Source organism: Lepidochelys olivacea (genome assembly GCF_965140295.1).
Source record: "Lepidochelys olivacea isolate rLepOli2 genome assembly, chromosome: 10".
Taxonomy (NCBI): domain Eukaryota; kingdom Metazoa; phylum Chordata; order Testudines; family Cheloniidae; genus Lepidochelys; species Lepidochelys olivacea.
This window is the reverse complement of record NC_140420.1, coordinates 23,379,893-23,401,392: the sequence shown is the minus strand read 5'-3', so window position 1 is coordinate 23,401,392 and position 21,500 is coordinate 23,379,893. Positions and strand designations below refer to the sequence as shown.

Genomic DNA, 21,500 nt, shown 5'->3' with positions numbered 1-21,500 from the left:
ACACTAGACGCGGCACCAACGGCACCGTGAGATATCTACCGCGCATGCACGACACTGCTACCGTAAATCTCCAACTGACGGTGCCGGGACACACTGAGACCTGAAGTGGAGCACCTACAGCAACAGCACTCAAAGAAGCAACAACAGATTTATAATCTGCCCATTATGGCATGACATGCAAAACCCAAGTGTTCGGCCATTTTTCACGCAGTCAACTGGCTTGTGTCACACACTGGTGGCAGGTTTGAAGACTGCCAGGTATATTTGTATACAGACAACAAATGTCCTAGTACATTAAGTGTCACAACTGGTACAACAAATAACTGTAAAAACTTTGCACACTTTGTGATCAGTGCTGGGACTACAACATGTATGCTCATGAGGTAGTGCCCAAGTGTGGGAAATAGCAGAAGGCTCAAAATTAGGTTTTGGAGGACAGGAACAATAGCTGTTCTCTAGGACAGATGGATTAAAGGCAGGGAAGGTTCTCAAGAGCAGCACGGCAGCTGGCTGGGACAGAAACTAAGGAAGGAACAGTAGCCTGGGAGTGGTTATGGAAATAGGAAGGGAAGATGAGTTGGTGGGATGGAGGGAAAGAGATCAGCTCAGATGCTTTAATGTGGAGGCAGGAAAAAGCCAAGACGTTACCAAGCATAAGATTAAGCAGCTAAAATGTTGGAAACAATCTATGCTACCTGCAGCTCCTGGGGCCTATTTGTCTGTGGTACCAAATTGCTACTCATGCTAATTTAACTTTGTTGAACTGGGACATTAAATAAAGCAGTATTGTACAGCTGCTCTGAAATCTCCAGTGTTGTTGTTTCCTCCAGAAGGGATAATATGGTAACAAAAGCATAAGAAGGAGAGAACAAGAACAGTACATCAAGATGGAGAAGCATTCCATCATGTTCGAGCAATAATGACTCCTAGTTTTTCATATGTAGTAGCGGCTGCACACAGTAACATCTACAATCCTTTCTTTGCCATTACAGTTCTGTTGTATTCCTTTTGCTTCCCTCATAGCCAGTTACTGTCTGGATGTGTGCCACTTCTATTACCGTACAAACCAAAGGACAACATACCTGCAACTCAATCCTGTCTTCTATTCTCAGTGCCTTCAGCGCCTCTATGTTATGTGTGAGCTTGTAGTTAATAGACACATGGTCCAGCTTCCGAATAAAGCTCAATTCTTCTGTAATCTGTTTTGTCAGCACAAAATATGTTATCACCTGTATGTAGTGCATCTTCAGTATAAACTACATAGTGACCAATCATAACTATCATTTCTACTGCATTAGGGAAAACATTTCATAATGGATATCATAACATTTGTATAGGTTATAAATAGAATGTGGGTTTTGTCATTCGTGTTTTTCTAAAAACTGGAGGGAATGTAATAGTGTTGGCGTTGTAATGGTGTTGCACAAAGAAAAGACTCTTAACAAATGAAGAGTTTTGCTACGCCTTTGGAGATGGGCAACCTGGATCATTTCTGACATCAAATGCATTGTTATAAGAGGAAGATTGAAAAAAATGGGGACTGGGTGACCCAGCAGGTTAGGGCCCAACCCAGCACTCATTGAAGTGAATGAGAATCTTTCCATAAATGTAAAGAACATTGGTTTGGGGGCCTTAGGCCTGATTTAAAGCCCACTATACTAAATGGAAAGACTCCCATTGACTTAATGGCTTTAGATCAGGATCTTAATTAGTTATACTTTCTATTTAAGAATATGGATAAATATCCAGGGTGAGTCACAGGGTGAGTCTCGTGAATGGTCTCACGGTATTCTTGAGTGGGCATGTGTCCGTGGTGCAATGACTTTCAAGCCTTCTTTAAGTGTAGCTTGTAAGGCCATGAAAGAGCCCACGCATGGTATATCTTTTAATGTATCATCCATAGTTCTAACGAGGCTCCCTCTGTCACCTATTCCAAATGGGGAAAAAATAATTGTCACCAACCAAATCAGCTCGATGTTTCCAACCTTTACTCTGGACAATAGATATGTGGAGACACTTACTTGTTTGCCATCCACACTAAACTGAATGAATCTTTTATAGAGGTCACCATTTTTTTCTGAAGTCACATCCACTAATGTTCTTGCAGGAATGCCAAGGTCAATGGCTCCTTGAATATTATGAGTTATCAGGGCATCCAGCTCCTGTTTGTCCTGTTAACAATTTAACACACACAAAAGTTTAAAATATGATATTCTTCTCAGTGTGTGTAAAGAGCCTAGCCCTTGTGGTTTGTACGCAGTTCAGAGGACAACCCAGTGAGTCTAGGTCTCTTCACAATCTGGTGTAAATTAGAAATAATTGTATTGAAGTTAATAGTATTACAGTATTTGTACTCTTCTATCTAACATGATTTTGCTAATTAATTGATCTTTAAATATTCATGGTAAATAGGCCCAATGGCCTTTGTTGGGATGTTAGATGGGGTGGGATCTGAGTTACTACAGAAAATTCTTTCCTGGGTATCTGGCTGGTGAATCTTGCCCATATGCTCAGGGTTTAGCTGATCGCCATATTTGGGGTCAGGAAGGAATTTTCCTCCAGGGCAGATTGGAAGAGGCCCTGGAGGTTTTTGCCTTCCTCTGTAGCATGGGGCACAGGTCACTTGCTGGAGGATTCTCTGCACCTTTAAGTCTTTAACCTATGATTTGAGGACTTCAATAGCTCAGACATAGGTGAGAGGTTTTTCACAGGAGTGGGTGGGTGAGATTCTGTGGCCTGCGTTGTGCAGGAGGTCGGACTAGATGATCATAATGGTCCCTTCTGACCTTAGTATCTATGAATCTATTAATCTAGTAATATCTGACAACAAGAAAAGCCAACTGGCAAAAGGAAGGCAAGCTGTAACTGCCATACTTTTACTGCGTCATTGAAGAAAGAAATAGAAGATGATTGAACTAGCCACTGCCCTATCAAGTTGCACTGTTAAACACAGAGTTCACTTTATTAATCAGAAACCTTTTACTTCTTCTATTATGTACACTGCTATAGACTTTTATGACTATTAAATGGTATTATAGTAGGAAGAGATATATTGCATCTAGTCTGATGTTAGCTTCTGTTTTGTTGTATTGAGCATGGTATTTACTGTACAAATATAATAAAAGCCTTAATAGTACAATATAAAAACAAACAAATCTTCAAGGAACATAAGCAAGTAATTAAGAAACTTGAGGTGGGCTGTATTATGTTATTCGTAGCATTTGAGTTACTGTACATTATAGCAGCCAACTGTTCAATTACCTAAATCACATTCTGGACTTGAATGTTGCCTTAAACTATATATTTGTCCATTACTTAACAATTGTTAAAAGACAAAATTGCAGTTTCCCTACCTGTTTTTCCTAGTAATAAAATAGCAGTTTGCAAGTATGAGTCACACTTCACCCCACACTCATTCCAATAATGAGCATGATACTTACGTTAGTGGCTTTTAGTATAAGAAGGCCCTGTAATGTACTTTCATCGACAATTATTAGCATTTGTGAATCTAGGTTCATTCTATCTATCATGATGTAGCCTGATCCATCAATTTTTATTGGTGTTCCAAGCTGCTGCAATAAATAAAATAAACAATCCGCTTGAAAATGACTTGCTGTAACATCTTTTATGTTTATGTAACTTTTTTTTCCCCTTAATAAGTGGACTGTGTGGCATCTGGCTGGAAGACTAGTAAATCAGACACCATGATTGTATAATGCATGGTAAATATCAGAAACCTTTTATAAATAGTAAAGAAAGAGTATACATTGCTTCTTCCTCCTGCCTATTTTAAAATGTTTGCTTATATTTTAATATGTGGTATAGCATAAATAGGGCACAAGATAATGTGGAAGCCTTTCTTGACTATTATATGTCAGATTCAGTGTTGTACTTTGCATTGTTCTGGTGACATAGTGCACCATAAATTCAGTGAAGCCAAGTTTATGGCTATTTTGCATGGCAGTGGTCCAAAGCAGCCAGAGTGTCCTGGTAAATCTTGCCCAATTCAGTGATAATGTATTTCCAAAACTTTCCACCTTCACCTGCCAGGTTTTAAAAATTGCCTGCTTTCCTGCCAGCCCTCCATGCAGACTGCCTTGCAGTCAGGGGCAATTCTTTGTGTATTTGTTTTAACTCTGTTTCTCTCTTCTAGCTAAGTTTCTATGAACAAATAAATCATACTTGTTTTTGATGAAGCTGTCCTGAGTCACTGCATTTCATACAAGTCACAAACTTCTGGAGAGGATTCTACAGTTGGACCCAAACATAGCTGTGCCATCTGATTAAATACAGTTCGTGACACAGGGGTGTTGTAGCTTGTGATCCAGTCTAAAGTGGGGTGATTTGGGTTCTATTCTGGGGAAAATGCAGGTAGAGGCCTGTCACTTGGAAGGAGTGCCCACGGACAGATGGGGAAGAGATCACGGTACAGTTCAAAACAGAACCAGAACACAAACATTTTGGGGGAAAAAATTGAAAACGTCCATAGATTTTTTAGTTTTTCAACCAGCCCTTTAACTAACTCATTTCTAACACTACAGTATGTGGCAAGTGTTGGTAAATATTGACTTTTCAAGTCTGTGATTTCTAAGCAACCAGGTTTTTTAATCAGTCCATTAGCAATCTCAATTTTCTATAAAGATGCATGAAAATTTCCATACCTTGATATTATCTGATTAAAGTTATATTTACATTTTGTCTCTGCAGATTGTTTAGATATTTTGTATACAGTCTGGGACATGCTTTTTAGCAGTGCTGAGCAACCGCAACTCCAGCTGAAGCCACTGGGCGTACTCAAGTTTCAGAGTAGCAGCCATGTTAGTCTGTATCTACAAAAAGAAAAGGAAGACTAGTGGCACCTTAGAGACTAACAAATTTATTTGAGCTTAAGCTTTCATGAGCTTAGCTTAGCTCATGAAAGCTTATGCTCAAATAAATTTGTTAGTCTCTAAGGTGCCACAAGTCCTCCTTTTCTTTTTTGTGCGTACTCAGTACTTCTGAAGATCAGCACCTGAGGTGCTTTAACTGTTGTCCCTTACAAAGTAAATACCAAGGTATTTTATAGTAAATATCCACAAACAGTATGGCCAAATTATACAAATCCATTCACTTTGGGATGTAAGTCAGGGCAGATTTTGGCCCTATGCCTTATGATAGTATTGCTACTGTGTTTTTGGCTGCTAGAGTGGCACATTATTTTTATAAAGGGTTCCTCTTTAAACTTAGAAAAGAGTGTGGAGTCCCTACAGGATTCATTTTTGTTACATTAACATTGTCTAAATTTCTGTGTAGCAAAGTCCTGGCTCTGCTCCCACTGACATCGTTAGCTAATCCTCCATCAACTTCAATAGGAGCAGCACTCAGCCCTGTGTTAGAACTAGCTGCAGCTAGTAACAAGTAAAAGCAGTTATCTTACTTCATCCTTTTTATGCCAGGAAGTACCTGCATTGTTTTGCATTTGTTCTCCATAAGCATTTTCCATTGAAGTTTGTTTTCCACTTGAAGGTCTCCATTGGCTTGAAGTTCACAAGTGCCTGATTTCAATTCTATGTCAATACTATATTTTAACTCTTTTCCTGCCATGATGGACAACTTGTTTTCTCCTGGTATTTCCTTCAGCTGAGGCAGTTCATGCCTGAATTCAATTTCCACTGTGATGTTTGACTGGCACTCTGTTCTCACTTTCAGATGGGCAGACTTGCCATCTGTTTTGAGGGTACAGAGAAGTTCTGCTTGGCAGCCATCCCTCTGAATAGATCCGATGAGCTGTGACTGAACCGGGATATTGAGATCCTATCAAGAGACAAATATCCTTTTGGATTATAAATCCACAATGAGACTCATATTTACTTTTTTCCCCATCAGCTCATGGGACATGAGATGGTCACATTAAAAAATTCAGAGACAAAGCCTGAAGTCTTTATGAAGCCATTTACTTAGGCAAAACTGCCACTGCAGCCACTGAAGTGGGAGTTTTGTCTGAATAAAGACTGAGAAAGGACTTTGGGGTTTGGCCCCTAGAATTTACAACTTCTTTACAGATAGTATAAAGTCTTTAAATTGCAAAAACTCAAACTACCTAGTTCCTCAGTCTAGGAAAGTCTATTGACCATCCCTTATTTAATTCAGATCAGAACCATTTAGAACTTTGAGAATACACTAACCTGCATAAAAACAGTAACAAGTTTTTGCAAGTGGGATTCTATGCAACCCAATGGGAAAATGGAAAAACAATTTTGCAAAACCAGTTGAAATTCCAAAGCCACTTCTGCATGGTTTTCATGGTTCAAAACTGAATATATTTTTTCAAAAGTTTTCAGGAAAAATATTTTAAAGTTTTAATATTTTGAATTTTAGTTTTTCCTCTTTCTGTCACTGAAGGCAACACAGTGAACAGTTGCGATTTTCTGCCTTTTTTCCTTTTGACACCTCATAGCCTTTTAAAAAGAAGTTCATGTTGGAAAAATTAAAAGCAGAAAAAAATGAATAATTAGAAACAACCCCCTAAAAGCCCTGGGAATCATTCTTTTTATTGCATTCAGTGGGGATACAAAGGAAAAAACCAAAAATTTCAAAGTTTCTGGTTTCAATGAAAAAAACTGAACTCTTTTGAAAGAAACAAAAACTTTTGACAACCTCTACTGGAGCATGGCATTCAAACCTTGCCATGGTGACAACGGGCAATAATTTTCATCTAATTCTATTCTGTAGGGGGCATCTGTCAACATCAGATATCTGTGCATTTTCCAGTGCCTCAGTCCAGTTCTGTAGTTGAAGACTGAGATCTGCTTGCAAAGCAACACAGAGAGGCTTGCGCAACCCACCCTTAGCATACTCTAGCTAAATCTCCATTAGTCCTTCATTTTACTGATCCAGAATCTCTTTTAAAAGCCACCCGGTCTACCTGCAGAAGCAGACATTCCATTTCTGTCTCCAATGTCCATTCAGTTTTATTCTGGGTCTGTAGATCTCCTCTAGCCTTGAGCTTGCATTCACCAGCCTGTAGCAACAAAATGCCTTCAACGGTAGATCCTTTAGCTGCAGAAAGTAGGACGGTGTTTTCGGCAGGCAGCCCTAGGTCACTGAGCTGGGGAACTGAGTGCCTCAACATTCCTTGGAAAGCGTGTTTGTGTCCCCAGGAGCTATCTATTTGCACATCAGCTGTTTTGCCATCGCACTGGAGGTTTATTGTTAAGCTACTATTGCAGGTGTTCACAATGAATGAGCCCCAAGTGACTAGAGTCTGAGGTAATCCCACCTTCTGTGACAGAAGAGAAAAGTTGTTTCAAACAAATACGCCACATATTCTTGTAGAAGCAACTGTCCTATAAATCTGATTCTAATTGATTACAAGGCATTTTTCCAGCAAGCCTGGGGATGGGACCATTTAAGGCAGCCTGTTCCACAGAGGAATTGGAAATGGCCTCAGGAATAAACAATACGATCAGAAAAACTCTTTAATAAATACTGGCGAGGAAAAGTAAATTTCCAAATTCCTAATCCTAGACAGAAAGGATATGATTTTATTAGAGTCTAGGAGGAAGGAGTTCTTTTAATTACAAAATTGGGATTAAACATTATTTTATGGCAATGACAGTAACATCGGTCACTGTATTACTCCAAGTTCTCAACTTTAAAACATCTGCAAACACTACCTTGCTGCTACTGCAGAACACATTTGATAACCAACCCTGTCTCCTGCACCTCCAGGGCAAGATTCTGCCACCCTGCCATTGAGTAGCTTCTTACTCCAGGAGTAAGAGTGGCCGAGGGTGTTAAATATGGAGGTAGTTCTCTGTGGCCACTCAAAACTTGAAACATAAAGGCTAGAACACTTTATAGAAAAGCAGATTGGATAATTACCTGAAGGGTGACACACGTATTCATCAGAGTAACTGTCCATTCTGTATCTGTTTCATTGCTTGCCGGCCTCACTTCTCCATCTGCTTTGAAAGTGCACTGTCCAAGGACAATATCCAGCAGGCCCTTATACTTGTCTCCTCTTACTGCTGACACTTTCAGTTGGTTCTCTTTGGCTATGCCCAGAGACTGAAGCTGAGGCAAGGAATGCTTGAATCCAATCTCCACTCTGTGCTGGAGGCCACCGGTGGCATGGAGGTGCAAGTGGATGAAGGCATCATCGGAAGAAACATGTCCAATGAAGTTGGCCGTAGAGTTGCTGGTGAACACTGACCCATTAAGTGAAACTCTTGCTGGCATCTAAAATAGAGAAGAACTGTAGTGCCGATTTTGTTGCCATGTTACACTGCATATTGTTTTAAAAGGGCCCTTGTGTGAGTGAAGAATTCTCATCTGGGAGCATTTCATACCCACTTTGCACAGATATAAATGACTACATAAGTGGAGAATCTGGCCCAGAGTCTTTATACTGAGTTTTCCCCTCACTTTCTTCATAATACTAATAAAATCAGACTGGAGTTAGCTCTAGCAATTTGGGGAGCTTGATATGGCTAGCTGCAACCAACCGGCTGAATTCTGACCTCAAACAGGGTCAGTTTCCCATTGACTTCAGTGAGAATTTGCCCAGTGTTAGTGGGGATTAGATGCACAGAAGTGAGGTTAGAATTAAACTATATTTGTCTGTTGTGCCCTACGTAGCATCAGTGGGAGCCTCTGTTAGCCACAGGCATCTCTCCCTTTCTGATGCCAAATTTAATATTTTGTACGAGTTGCTTGCTGTAAGCATATTTTTAATTAAATGTTCAGAAAGTGTTACAATATAAGGAACATCTTTCCAAAACAGTTTGAATCTTGCAGGTGTCTTCCCAAGCAAACTACCAAATAGGGGGGAAAAAAATAGAGTTTGTACGAGAAAATTAAAACGCTGTGAATTGCATGGGCAACACAGCTATATCAGGAGCGGAACAATTGCAACTCTGTTCATCTTGGCTAATGTGTTCAGATGAAAAACCTTGGGATATTTGGTATCTGTCTCTTTGAACTTGCTGCCACCATTGAAATAACTGGTCTAAACTAATAACTGCTATCGTCAAACAACAAATGCATGATTTGTCAAACCCCAGCCTAGTTACAATATGTCATCATGGCTATTCAAAGATTCAGTAACTAAAAGGTCTCTTTCAGTTTTGCTTTTTTTTAAAAATAGTCCTATTTCTGCAACCCTTGAATTTATGTAATCTAAAAAATTTACATGCTGATTTGGAGGGAGAGCCATAAACAGTCTCCCTCTGTGGGTCTTTGGCTTTAGCATCTAATTGCTAACCATCCCTAAGTGACCAAATGTAAAACTTCATTTTCAGAGCAATCACATTAGGGGTGTGGATGTGTGGGGGAGCGGGATAGCTAACAGGTGAAAAGGCTAGGACACAAAATAAAAATAAATCTTTGCTAATGGATATTGCTTACTGGCATAATCATATGACTATACACCTCTGTTGCAACCACGTGTTATGCCATGAACTTGAACTGTAACTTGTGTTCTGATTGCTCCATCGTGCATGATATTAGGGCAATGCACTGTAATTGTGCAAATTTTCATTTCTGCTGAGAAAGACAACAGAATGAAAGGACTGCATGCCTCTGTGTGACTGAGACCAGGGCTGGAACACCAGGCATTCTTTCAGCACAGCCGTTAGCAGCTTTTTCATCTGATCAGTTTCAATGTTGTATAGATCCTCAGACACACTCCCTCTCTCTTGCCCTAATTCCTTTCCTAGTACACCAAAAGCTTCTCTCTGCTACCTTTTGGGAGATCACTGTAGCCACAGCACTATTACCAGGGAGTGATAATGTCAATGTGTTGATAAGCCAGCTAAGTGGTAGTGTCAACGAAAGAGACCCTTCCTCTGAATCTCCTGGCCTGCTCAGAATGGCAGAGGTTTCTTATCTGAATAACACTGCTGGAAATCCAGTTACAGGACTTTACACATGCACATTTGGCTCTCTTGAGCTATTACAGCCTCTTTCTAGGATAGCTCTCCTTCTATCATGTGCCTTCTCTGTGGGGTGGGAAGAGGATGAACAGCAGTGTTAGATAACCCTGAAGGGCAGTTCACACTACAATCAGTTTCATTAGGTTCTTTGCCTTTTTTCAGAAACGTTCATGGCATAAAAAGGAATGAACAGTGAATTTGGGGTAATCCAAACAATGAGATGAGTCCTCTTACATAAGGCTTAAAACCTTCTCTTTTATCATTGGTCCAAGTGCCACTGCTTGGGGGGGGGGGGGGATTACTGATTCCGATCCAGCTCAGAACAGAAGTGGGGAAAGGTAAAATGGGTAACAAACTGATATGTTTTTAAGGTTTATCATCTTGTGATTTGACAAAGACACAGACTCTTTATTGGACCAATATAATCAGTAAATTCACCAATCTGTATTTTCTCTTTCACTCCCCTAACTTTTGCTCCTAGGTCTAATTAATTGCAGGTAGGTTGTTCAATAACAGAAGAGCTCTGCTCATGTTGAAGTAGTTTTTATTCCTTTTCACTTCTAGTTTACAGAAACGGTTGGTTTTTTGGACTCCAGTAACATCCATGAGACTCTTTTGCTTTTGCATGCTCCCTATGTTTCATGATGCCACTGGACTTTTTTCCAGGCATGACCACTTGCACTGAGTTTTGATTTTAAATAATGCAACTTGTCTGTTGAATGATGCTCAGATATCACCTTTGAAACTGCACCTGTCTGGTCTGTAAACCCCTTGTCCCCGCTATCGGCTTTAAACTAGGTGTGTATGGATGTACCAAGGATGCAAATGTATACCACTGGAATATAAATTGTGTTGATGCTTCTAACTCAGAATAAATCTCCCATCCAGCTGTGGCAAGACTGAACATTGACATGTGCATGTCCAGTGTTTGTTTAACAAGTGCTTTGACCTGCATGTCCCATATGCTATTAAAGGAGTAAAGATACTTGAAAGTGTGTACAAAACCTCTGGTTAACTCAGACCCATTTCTGTCCCTACAACAACCTCCAATAGTTACTCAATGGGAACTAGGTCTTAAAACAGTACATTGTTGGTGGCAGAGTTCTGAGAACAAAACTTGTACCTCAAATAAACGGCTTGCAACCTCTCCACTGCAATGACCAGAAAGCTGATTAGTCGTAGATTTTCCATTGCAATTGACCTGCAGGCATATCAGCATAATATATTAATAAAAAAATAAGAGTAAATCAGACTAAATACTGAGCAGATGGTCAAATGAGTAAGTTAAGAAATTGCTTTTTAGGAGAAAGAATAAGGAGACATAAAAATACCAGCCTAAGTTGAGAACGATAGGCCTGGCTCAAGTAGATAAGTAGCAGGTCAGCTCTGAGGCTAAAACTTGTCTTTAAACTGACCCCACTGGGCTAGAACATTTACATGAGAGAGGAGAATGTCCTCAGATAGCAGGCAGAGTTTATTTACTGAACATAGAGTGAGATCCATTCTTTAAAAAAATCTATTGACCGCACTGTGAATTTGATTTTGCCATGGTATTGCGGTATTTCCTATGTTTAAAATGAAAATGACACAGTAAATGTAATTATCACCAGAATAAATATGAATGTGTTTAATGCCACCTGCTGTACCATGGAACACATTTTCAAGTGATATAGATTTTAAGCTCTATGGGGCAGGGGCTGTGCCTGCACAGTATCTAGCATCTTCTGGCCATTACTGCAAATCTCAATAATGAACAGTAATAACAGCTGGACCCACAAAAACCAAACCTGCCTCATCTGTAAAATCCCATATTAGAACATGAGTTACTAGGCACCTGGTTACCCGATAATGATGTAAATGTGCTAATGGGTCTGCATTTTGTATTTTGGTGGGTTCAACCATTGTGTCTTGCTTTGAAAAATTAGTCCCATATGTCCTGCAGTGCTTAAAAGAACAATGGGATTTTGAATGACGTTCAGTCTTTTCATGCTGGTCTTGTTTTGGAAAAGGTCTCCCCCTTTTGACCCATTAGCTCTCTTCTTTACAAGATTTAAACCTGAGAAACAGAGCATGAAGGACAGTGAGATATATCACATATACCCCAGGCAAGGGTTTTCCTGCTGACCTGTACCACTGGTGGGACAATGTTAAGCAGTCCTCCCAGGTCATGGTGGAATGAAAGGGCAATTTCCACAGTACTGCTGGTGCTTTTCTTCTCCACTCCCACCTTCAAGTGTTCCTTCTCCACCCTGGTTGTTACCCCGGCAGCTATCTTCTTGCTGAAGTTCTGACCAGAAGAGAAACCAAATTGTGAGAAAAAACAAACAGCAACAAAATAGTAGCAGCTGGCAAACATGGAGGAGTTATTTCCACAGGCTCTGAAGACAACAGCCCCCTGCAGTGAGAGCACGGTTCAGAATCATGACGAAAGGCACACTGCACAGGCTTGCTCAGCCTGCCTTTGTCTCCGAGACGGAATCTTCATGTCGTGCTAGATCCTGCAAGGTGCAACTCCCTCAGCTCCTTTGGATCCCAATGTGAGTGGAGAGAACTCAGCACCGTGAAGGACCAGGTCCCAACAGCTTGGCCGATTACAACAACGATATTACCAGTAAGTGACTGAAAAAGCAATTGCACAGAGTCCTCTGGAGCAGGGGACTTCGTTAATTTTACTAGTGTTCCTTTCCATAGAATCTGAGTTCATCACTGACAGGAATGATCTTAGCCTGGCAACACATCTGAGTGGTAGGGAAAGTACTTTGCACCTCAGTCTCTCCATTTGTATAACAGGGATTGAACAGGTTGTGCTTTGCTCGCGCAGAAAGTCTATGGCAGAGGATTGTGCTTAACCACAACAATGGGTGGAAATAACACAGGAGAAGAGGGAAAGCCCATGCTGATCAACAGCTTTGAAGGAAAGGGACATGAAGTTCAGCTCTTTAGAACAGATGTGAAAGGGAAATTGTCAAGGTTGCTTACACCAGTGTTAGATCCATCAGTAGTGCTTTGGTTTGTGAGCGCTCTCCTGACAGCAGCCTGTGTACTGCACCATCCCTCTAGGCTCTGCCTACCTGCTTCATTTTTCTGTGCAATCAGGCTACACAAATGGACAAGATTCTGCTCTTGTACAACAGACCACTAACTTAAATCCAGAATTTAACATAGTGTATTTAGTTTAAATCCAGTCCAGATTTCAGACGATTGATGTAAAGTGTGACTAAAAGCTGTGCAGAAACCCTTCTTCAATACAGCAATTCAGCACACACATATGTAGGGATCTACTCTGCCACCACTAAATGCAGCTACCTCTGGAGCGAAACATAGCATTTGATTAACAGCTCACAGGAACAATCTACAATTGTTTCACATGGTTCTGCCTGAGACTGAACTAATCACTCTTCTTACCTGGTAATAGCAGGCACCTTCTACAGTAAAAGGGATCCCGTGTTTCTTTAGCTTTGTGATGTTGTGCTTCAAACTTGCAGTTAGTTGGGATTTAGGAGATTCTAAGGACAGTCTCTCAACTCCAAATGCAGCAGCAATCCTTTCACTGCTACTCTGTAAGGCTATAGTAACAGTGTGGTTGGCAATGACATGGTCATACATGGCAGTGATTGTGCCATCCATAGGAAATCCTGTTGACAGATAGAGCCAAATCAGAACAAATGATGCACAATGCTGCAAAGAAGCATTCAAGGAATTTTCAGTACCATTGAGTGCCAATTATCTATAAAATTTTATAAACAGAAAAATTGATCATTTCTATCACTTTTCAAAATAATAGCCTAGCTTTTTCTAACATTACTATAGATCAGTGAGATGCCCCTCTGCCATGTACATTGTCCAAACTGGACAGTCTTTACGTAAAAGAATAAATGGACACAAATCAGACGTCAAGAATTATAACATTCAAAAACCAGTCAGAGAACACTTCAATCTCTCTGGTCACTTGTTTACAGACCTAAAAGTGGCAATTCTTCAACAAAAAAACTTCAAAAACAGACTCCAATGAGAGACTGCTGAATTGGAATTAATTTGCAAACTGGATACAATTATCCTATGCTTGAATAAAGACTGGGAGTGGATGAGTCATTACACAAAGTAAAACTATTTCCCCATGTTTATTCCCCCCCACCCCCTCCACTGTTCCTCAGACGTTCTTGTCAACTGCTGGAAATGACCCACCTTGATTATCACTACAGAAGGTTCCCCCCACACACACACACTCTCCTGCTGGTAATAGCTCACCTTACCTGATCACTCTCCTTACAGTAAAAAGAAAAGGAGTACTTGTGGTACCTTAGAGACTAACAAATTTATTTGAGCATAAGCTTTCATGAGCTACAGCTCACTTCATCGGATGCATTCAGTGGAAAATACAGTGGGGAGATTTATATACACAGAGAACATGAAACAATGGGTGTTACCATACACACTGTAAGGAGAGTGATCACTTAAGATGAGCTAATACCACAAGGAGAGCGGGAGGTGCGGGTAGGGAAAGACAGCCCCCCGACCTGAAGCAAATATTCACCAGCAACCACACACCACACAACAAAAACACTAACCTAGGAACCTATCCTTGCAACAAAGCCTGTTGCCAACTGTGTCCACATATCTATTCAGGGGACACCATCATAGGGCCTAATCACATCAGCCACACTATCAGAGGCTCGTTCACCTGCACATCTACCAATGTGATATAGGCCATCATGTGCCAGCAATGCCCCTCTGCCATGTAAATTGGTCAAACCGGACAGTCTCTATGTAAAAGAATAAATGGACACAAATCAGATGTCAAGAATTATAACATTCATAAACCAGTCGGAGAACACTTCAATCTCTCTGGTCACTCGATTACAGATCTAAAAGTTGCAATATTACAACAAAAGGACTTCAAAAACAGACTCCAACGAGAGACTGCTGAATTGGAATTAATTTGCAAACTGGATACAATTAACTTAGGCTTGAATAGAGACTGGGAGTGGATGGGTCATTACACAAAGTAAAACTATTTCCCCATGTTTATTCCCCCCCACCCCCTCCACTGTTCCTCAGACGTTCTTGTCAACTGCTGGAAATGGCCCACCTTGATTATCACTACAAAAGGTTTTATTCCCCCCCCCCTCCTGCTGGTATTAGCTCATCTGAAGTGATCACTCTCCTTACAGTGTGTATGATAACACCCATTGTTTCATGTTCTCTGTGTATATAAAGCTCCCTACTGTATTTTCCACTGAATGCATCTGATGAAATGAGCTGTAGCTCACGAAAGCTTATGCTCAAATAAATTTGTTAGTCTCTAAGGTGCCACAGACTAACACAGCTGCTACTCTGAAAGTTTCTACAATGTATTCCTAATATGGACTGATGGGAATGAAACCCCCTATAGTGTTACAGGATTAACAAGGGTAAATTTAAAGACACTACTTGGATTTTGAATTATTTTTGGAAACCAAGGGATCATCTTTCCTAAATAAAGGGATGAATGATTCTTAACTCTCCTGTTCTTTATAGTCTTTGAGAATCTATACCTGGGGCCTTGGTGGGACATTCAAAAGAATTCTGTATGATAGGAGTATGTTGTGTGTAGCTCCACCATACTGCTATTAGAAATTTTCAAAAAACAAAAACAAAACAACCAAGCCATACTATTCAAGAGCAGAGGGCTAGGTGCATTCAGCCAGCAGGGAGCTATCAAAACCTACATACCAGAAAAGGCTAAAACATTTGTTTTCACTCAGCAAATGGATGCTTATTCCTATTCCACAAGGTGGTTCATTCAAAGACAATTGGAGTTTTACAAGAAATAATTCTGACTTGTCCCAAGGGAAAACATGTACAAAAATGTGGCTTAGAGCAATGGATGGACATGCATTAAGCAGGGATATATAGAAGAGTTTAAATGGCTCTAATAGGTCTTGCACCCATTCTGTTGCATTTTCTTAAGAATATCCATAAGAAGGTTGCTGAAGTTAAGGAGATGGGGCAAATTTGGCCCTGGAGTAAGTGTAACCCCACTGACTCTAGATTGTATGAGCTTGCACTCACTTACACTGAGCTTAAATTCACGTTTACCATGTTTTGTTACACACCAATTTGATTGAGGCGTAGTTTTTCATACCTGCATTTTTTAAAGAGTTGATGTTATGTATGAGAGTCCCAGTGATTCCTCTGTGTTCCTGACTCATGACGTTGGAAACATCTATATAGAGAGCTTGCTCATCCACCTGGAAACTAGCTAGACCCCTTTTGATCCCTTTATTGAGCTCCAGGTGTCCTTTTAACTTTGCTTCCATTGGGATTGCCTGGCTGCTGTTCTGAGTCAATGTGAAAGTGATATTGTGCAGGCTGATATTCCCAAATACATTTCTGTTCCTGAGATTCAGCCCATACAGTGCCTTGTTGATCATCACACTAATGTTACCTGTAAGGGTCAGAAACAATAATTGCACAGAGCCCTTTGGGTTGGGAAACTGACACAAGAGGAGAAAAAATAATCAGATTTGTCAAACATGAACAGTAACCCTTTAATTTAATATAGACAGGAATTAAATGCATTTCCATTAGCTGTCTTAAATTATTTAGCTCATTCCAGTTAGGGAATCTGCTTACTGAAAGAGAGAGACAGCAATTAGTCAGCTAGTGGAAATACCTTTTGATGAGAGCACATTACATTATAATAGTATTTCTGAGGCAATTGCTATTCGCATTAGGTTTCTTCTTAAAAAGTTGTGTGATATTTAAGAGCCAAACTGTGCTTTTCAAGGCCCTGGACTGAGTAAGATGCACCATCCAGGGAAACTTGGCAAGGGATTGTGACACTGGAAGCACACGGTGCCCCAGAGGCACATTGTTCTACGCCAGTGCATGGTGTGGGATGGGACAGCCCCCATGTGCACAGTCCCTCCCGGAGCTCTGCAGCGCACGTGTCAGCAACTCCTCCATTGCACTCCACAGACCCAGCCCAGAAAGGGACGGAGCTATGGGCCAGCATCCCCCTGTATTTTCTGTAGAGATGGTTGGGAAATGTTATTGCTCCAGGGGAACAATGGCAATGAAGAAAAACTTGTTTCGTTTTCCCCAAATTTTCTTCAAAATGTTTTGGGGTTTTGTCAAAAAATGAAACCTTGAAAACCCCAAAATTTCATTTTAAGCCTGAAAGAGTTTAAAATGTTTTCCAATGAAAACATGTACATTTTCAGTCAAAATAGAAACATTTTAATGAATTTTGTTTATTGCCAATTTCCACTAAAAAAACCCAATTTTGATCTCTACCCAGTGGACAGCTGTTCACAAGAAACCACCATTATAAATACTAAATTTATACTTTCTGTTCTCAGCTCCTAGTAGGTTTTAAATGCACCAAGACACCACAGTGGAGGATGTCTTATACTCGAATAATAATAAATCTCCTTTGGTAGCTGCATTCTTAACTATCCTCTTTCAGCAAAGCACATAGTGAGGAAGTACCTTCATGAATGTTGTTCTTGCGTTTCAGAGATCCATTCAGAGAAAAGAGCTGTGGTATGACCTTCAAGCCTCCAATGTTGTGTTGGACTTTCCCATTCAGGGACAGGACAAGACCAACTTTCTGCTCCATCGCTCCCACAAAATCTAGATGAAGCCTGTTCTCATTTAGCTTCAGCTCAGAAGATAATAGAAGTCTAAGAGGGAAAGAAACAAACACAAGTAGCTTGCGCACCATTATCAATAAAGATTTGTTATCAGTGTTCAATATTTAACGTCACTCTATCTCCGTTAATGTAGGGCAAAACTAACCCTCCATTTTGCAAAATGACTGTCTAGTGTATATTCTGCGCTTATGCTAGACAAGTGTAGAACATGGAAAAAGAAATCCATGAAACAGGTCAGAGAACAATTTTTTCTTCACTTAAATTTTGGTGACCATAAACACACCAAACATAAGCAAACTTCCTTCTTATTATTTTCATTTGCTTAGAGCAGATTTCACTGCTTCTCACTAGAAAAAAGAATTCTAGAGGTTACCCTCAACAGGTCAAATTTTAAACAAGACTTCAAGGCTGCTCCTATTTATGTACACGCATATCTGTGTGGGCAATAGAGCCTGTTTGGCATCCCGCTATTGGTTGACTGCTCACCACACCCCTCCCCAATGCACAAGAGACTCTTTGTCCGAAAATGAACACACAAGCTCAAACTGGGACCCAATGTACTCAAAGAACTTTTAAAATCTACTGTGGAGTAAATTTTAAAATCTCGTAAAACTAGGTAATTATACCACATGGCCTAGTGGATAAAGAGAAAAAGGACTTGCCGTGCGTGATTCAGAGTGCCCAGGCACACGCACATCCTGCGTTGGAGCACCCATGAGAACATATACTCAAAGTAGTAATTTCGCAACATTTTCCTCCCCTGCCCCAATGAAATTTTGCACAAAATACTTGGATTTTTGTAAAAATTTAAAGCCTCTTTCAGTGGATAATTTTCCATTTGAGAGGTTTGAAAAAAGAAACTGCTGGAGGAGTGAGAGGTGGTGCTGGAGCCGGTGCCCATTAAAACAGTATTTCTCAACCTTTTTGATAGCAGGGACTGTCTTGCCACCTTCTTAAATCGTGTCAGGGAGATCTCAGCAACCAGCAGCGGTCCATGGACCAGTTCTTGAGAAACACTGCTCTAAAAGAGACCTGGCCTAACGGATTAAATCTAGGGCTTGGAGTTAGACAAGCTAGAGTGCTAATTCCACATCTGCCCTGAAGGTCCTTCACAGAACTTTTCAGATTATTGGTTAATCATGATGCCTCTCACTATCCCCTTAGCGTAGCTGGTAAATATCCATTCTGCTTCATCTGACAGAGGACAAAAAATGAGAAAACTGATAACCTAACATGAAGAATTAATTTACTCACAGGGAATCTCTCCTGTTCTCTCCATTATCTATGAACAATGATCTAAGAAAGCAACCAGTAGAGAGAGGGTTAGAAGATTGTTTTAGTGTTTCAAAAAATTAAAAAGCAAAATACTCGAGTAGCTAGGAGAGTGCATGGAACATTGCCCCCTCAATGGCTTTCTGCCCATGTCAGAATGCAAACTGCCCTGCTTAAAAGAGAGAGCTCAGACTGATCAGGGAAGACGCTTCAGAACTCCTGTTAAGGAAGGTTATTACTATACTGTTTTCTTTACCTTGATGGAGATACTTTGCCCATTAGCTGCAGCTGTACAGACTCTGGTTCTGTCAAAATTGCCTGATGCAGGAGAGCACTCACTCCAATAATCCTGCTGTTCTTTCTGGTCTCCTTGCTCATATCAACCTCCAGCAGCACTAGATCCTTTCCACTGGAATGAAGGTAAAGTGATCCATTGAGACTGTTCTCACCATAACTCTTAACAGCTGCATGGGCCTACACACAGGGGAAAATGAAAATAAGACATCTGTTGCATTAGGAAACTCAGATGACCCATGACAAAACAATGCGATGTCACATTCAGCAACCCTACTGCTTAGAGCAATGTACAGGACGAGGGTCTCCAAAATCCCTTGTTAAAATCTGACAAACAGTACTAAAAGGAAGGCTGGAGTGATTTCCCTGTCTCTGATGAAGTCATCCTCTCTGGACACTGCTAAATCATTATCCGCGGAGCTCAGAAAAAAATACTTCAGAGCAACAATTGGTTTTGCCTTTGGCATTTACTGAATAGTTTTTTTTAATACAATTTTCCACTGAAGGATAGTACAAGATCTTCACAACCATTTCAAGTTACACAAGCTGGATACTGGGCTAGACCAGCAGTGCACTCGGGACATTTTTGAGGAACCAAATATAAATATCTCCAGTGAGGTGCACTTAATAGAAGTTTGTTTGCCAGGTGCTATCACTTACTTCCTTGGTTATGCGAAAGCATTTTTGCTTAAATGGGAAAATGAATAGATTCCCTAACTACTCACTCCACTGTTTTAGTCATACAATCCTGGTATGAGAGATTTATTACAGGCTAGAGGGGAGCCCCAGATCAAAATATTGGTAGCATTTCATTGGCAACAGTGAATTTAAATGACAGAAGTTAGAAGGAAGAGATCTGTTGGATCATTTAGTCCATTCCCCTGTCAGAACAGGATAAGGGTACTAGAGGAGGTAGGAGAGAATGACTTGATAAGAGATTACATATGATCTAAGCCAGGGAATTATTGCCATGTCAAAGCTTTACATACTTATGTGAACTTACTGTACATCTGCTTGCAATTAGAACAAAGCATTGTTTTTTAAAAGAAAAGTCCCCTTCCCCCATGTTCTAGGGAGTTTGGCTGCATTACTGTATTTGCATGATATGATACTAGCATATTTATTGCTTTAAGGAGAAACTTTTTCAGTGTAAGGCAGGAGAGCCTTTTGGCAAGATAAGCACATGCACTGCTTTGGAATTACCATATGGCCAGTGGTGAGCTGGAGCCGGTTTGCACCGGATCGCTAAAACCGGTTGTTAAATTTAGAAGCCCTTTTAGAACCGGTTGTTCCGCGAGGGACACCCAGTTCTAAAAGGGCTTCTAAATTTAACCGGCCAAAAGTGGCACCTTAGGTGCCGACTACATGGGTGCTCCAGCCCTGGAGCACCCCAGGGGAAAATTTGGTGGGTGCCGAGCACCCACCGGCACCTCCCCGCCCCACCCCCAGCCCCATCTCACCTCCTCTCCACCTCTGGCTCCTCCCCTGAACGCGCCGCCCTGCTCTGCTTCTCCACCCCCCCAGGCTTTCCGCAAATCAGCTGTTCGTGTGGGAAGCTGGGGCAGGCTGAGAAGCAGGCGGCGACTTCCCGCTCAGGCCCAGGGGGGCGGAGGTGAGCCGGGGGGGTGGGAGAGGGGTGGGCATGAGGAGGGCCGCCTGCGCCGCAGCAGGTAACCTGGTGGGGGGGGCGTGCAGGGGAACCGCTCCCCGCCCCAGCTCACCTCCGCCACCCTCGGCCTGAGCGGGAAGCCGCCGCCTGCTTCTCAGCCCTCCCAGGCTTCCTGCCGAACAGCTGATTCGCGGGAAGCTAGGGGAGGAGGCGGAGAAGCAGAGCGGGGCAGTGCGTTCAGCGGAGGAGGTGGAGCAGAGGTGAGGTGTTATGGGGCCGGGTGCAGGGTGGGGAGCTGCTGGTGGGTGCTCTGCACCCACAAAATTTTCTCCGTGGGTGCTCCAGCCCCGGAGCACCCAGGGAGTCGGCGCCTAAGGCGCCACTTTTGATGTGATCAGTGTGGGAGCGGCCTCTCCCCCTGCTCCCCCCCTAGCTACGCTCCTCCACCCCTAGGAGCCAGAGGGACCTGCCAGATGCTTCCTGGGAGCTGCCCCAGGTAAGCACCTCTGGGACTCACCACCTCGCCCCTCGGCAGGTCCCTCTGGCTCTTAGGGGTGGGGTGGGCACCCACTACGGTGGCCCACAAGACCCTCCTGCCCGGTTCTGGGGGCAGTCAGGGGACAGGGGAGGGATGTGGATGGGGCAGAGGTCCTGGGGGGGGGCATCAAGGGTGTGGATGGGGCAGGAGTCCCGGGGGGCGGTGGTGGGCAACGACCCTCTCGTGGGGTGAGGAGGGAACCCGTTGTTAAGATTTTGGCAGCTCATCACTGCATA

At 41.8% G+C, this 21,500-nt stretch overlaps 1 protein-coding gene across 5 annotated transcripts in view; it reads right to left on the bottom strand.

The window, feature by feature from the left end:
- Positions 1-21,500, bottom strand: part of LOC311527068 (uncharacterized protein) — a 153,296-nt gene that overhangs the window by 45,355 nt on the left and 86,441 nt on the right. For 3 of the 5 annotated variants that reach the window (XM_084640682.1, XM_084640679.1, XM_084640683.1), the window contains 12 exons: positions 19,080-19,297; positions 17,388-17,581; positions 16,039-16,341; positions 13,320-13,549; positions 12,040-12,201; positions 11,038-11,115; positions 7,864-8,220; positions 6,905-7,261; positions 5,443-5,793; positions 3,441-3,572; positions 2,022-2,171; positions 1,083-1,199 (listed from right to left, as the gene is read on the bottom strand). In XM_084640682.1, coding sequence (XP_084496808.1) covers positions 1,083-1,199; positions 2,022-2,171; positions 3,441-3,572; positions 5,443-5,793; positions 6,905-7,261; positions 7,864-8,220; positions 11,038-11,115; positions 12,040-12,201; positions 13,320-13,549; positions 16,039-16,341; positions 17,388-17,581; positions 19,080-19,297 — 2,649 coding nt within the window. The remainder of the gene's footprint in view (positions 1-1,082; positions 1,200-2,021; positions 2,172-3,440; positions 3,573-5,442; positions 5,794-6,904; positions 7,262-7,863; positions 8,221-11,037; positions 11,116-12,039; positions 12,202-13,319; positions 13,550-16,038; positions 16,342-17,387; positions 17,582-19,079; positions 19,298-21,500) is intronic. The other 2 variants (XM_084640680.1, XM_084640681.1) reach the window with 2 other exon arrangements.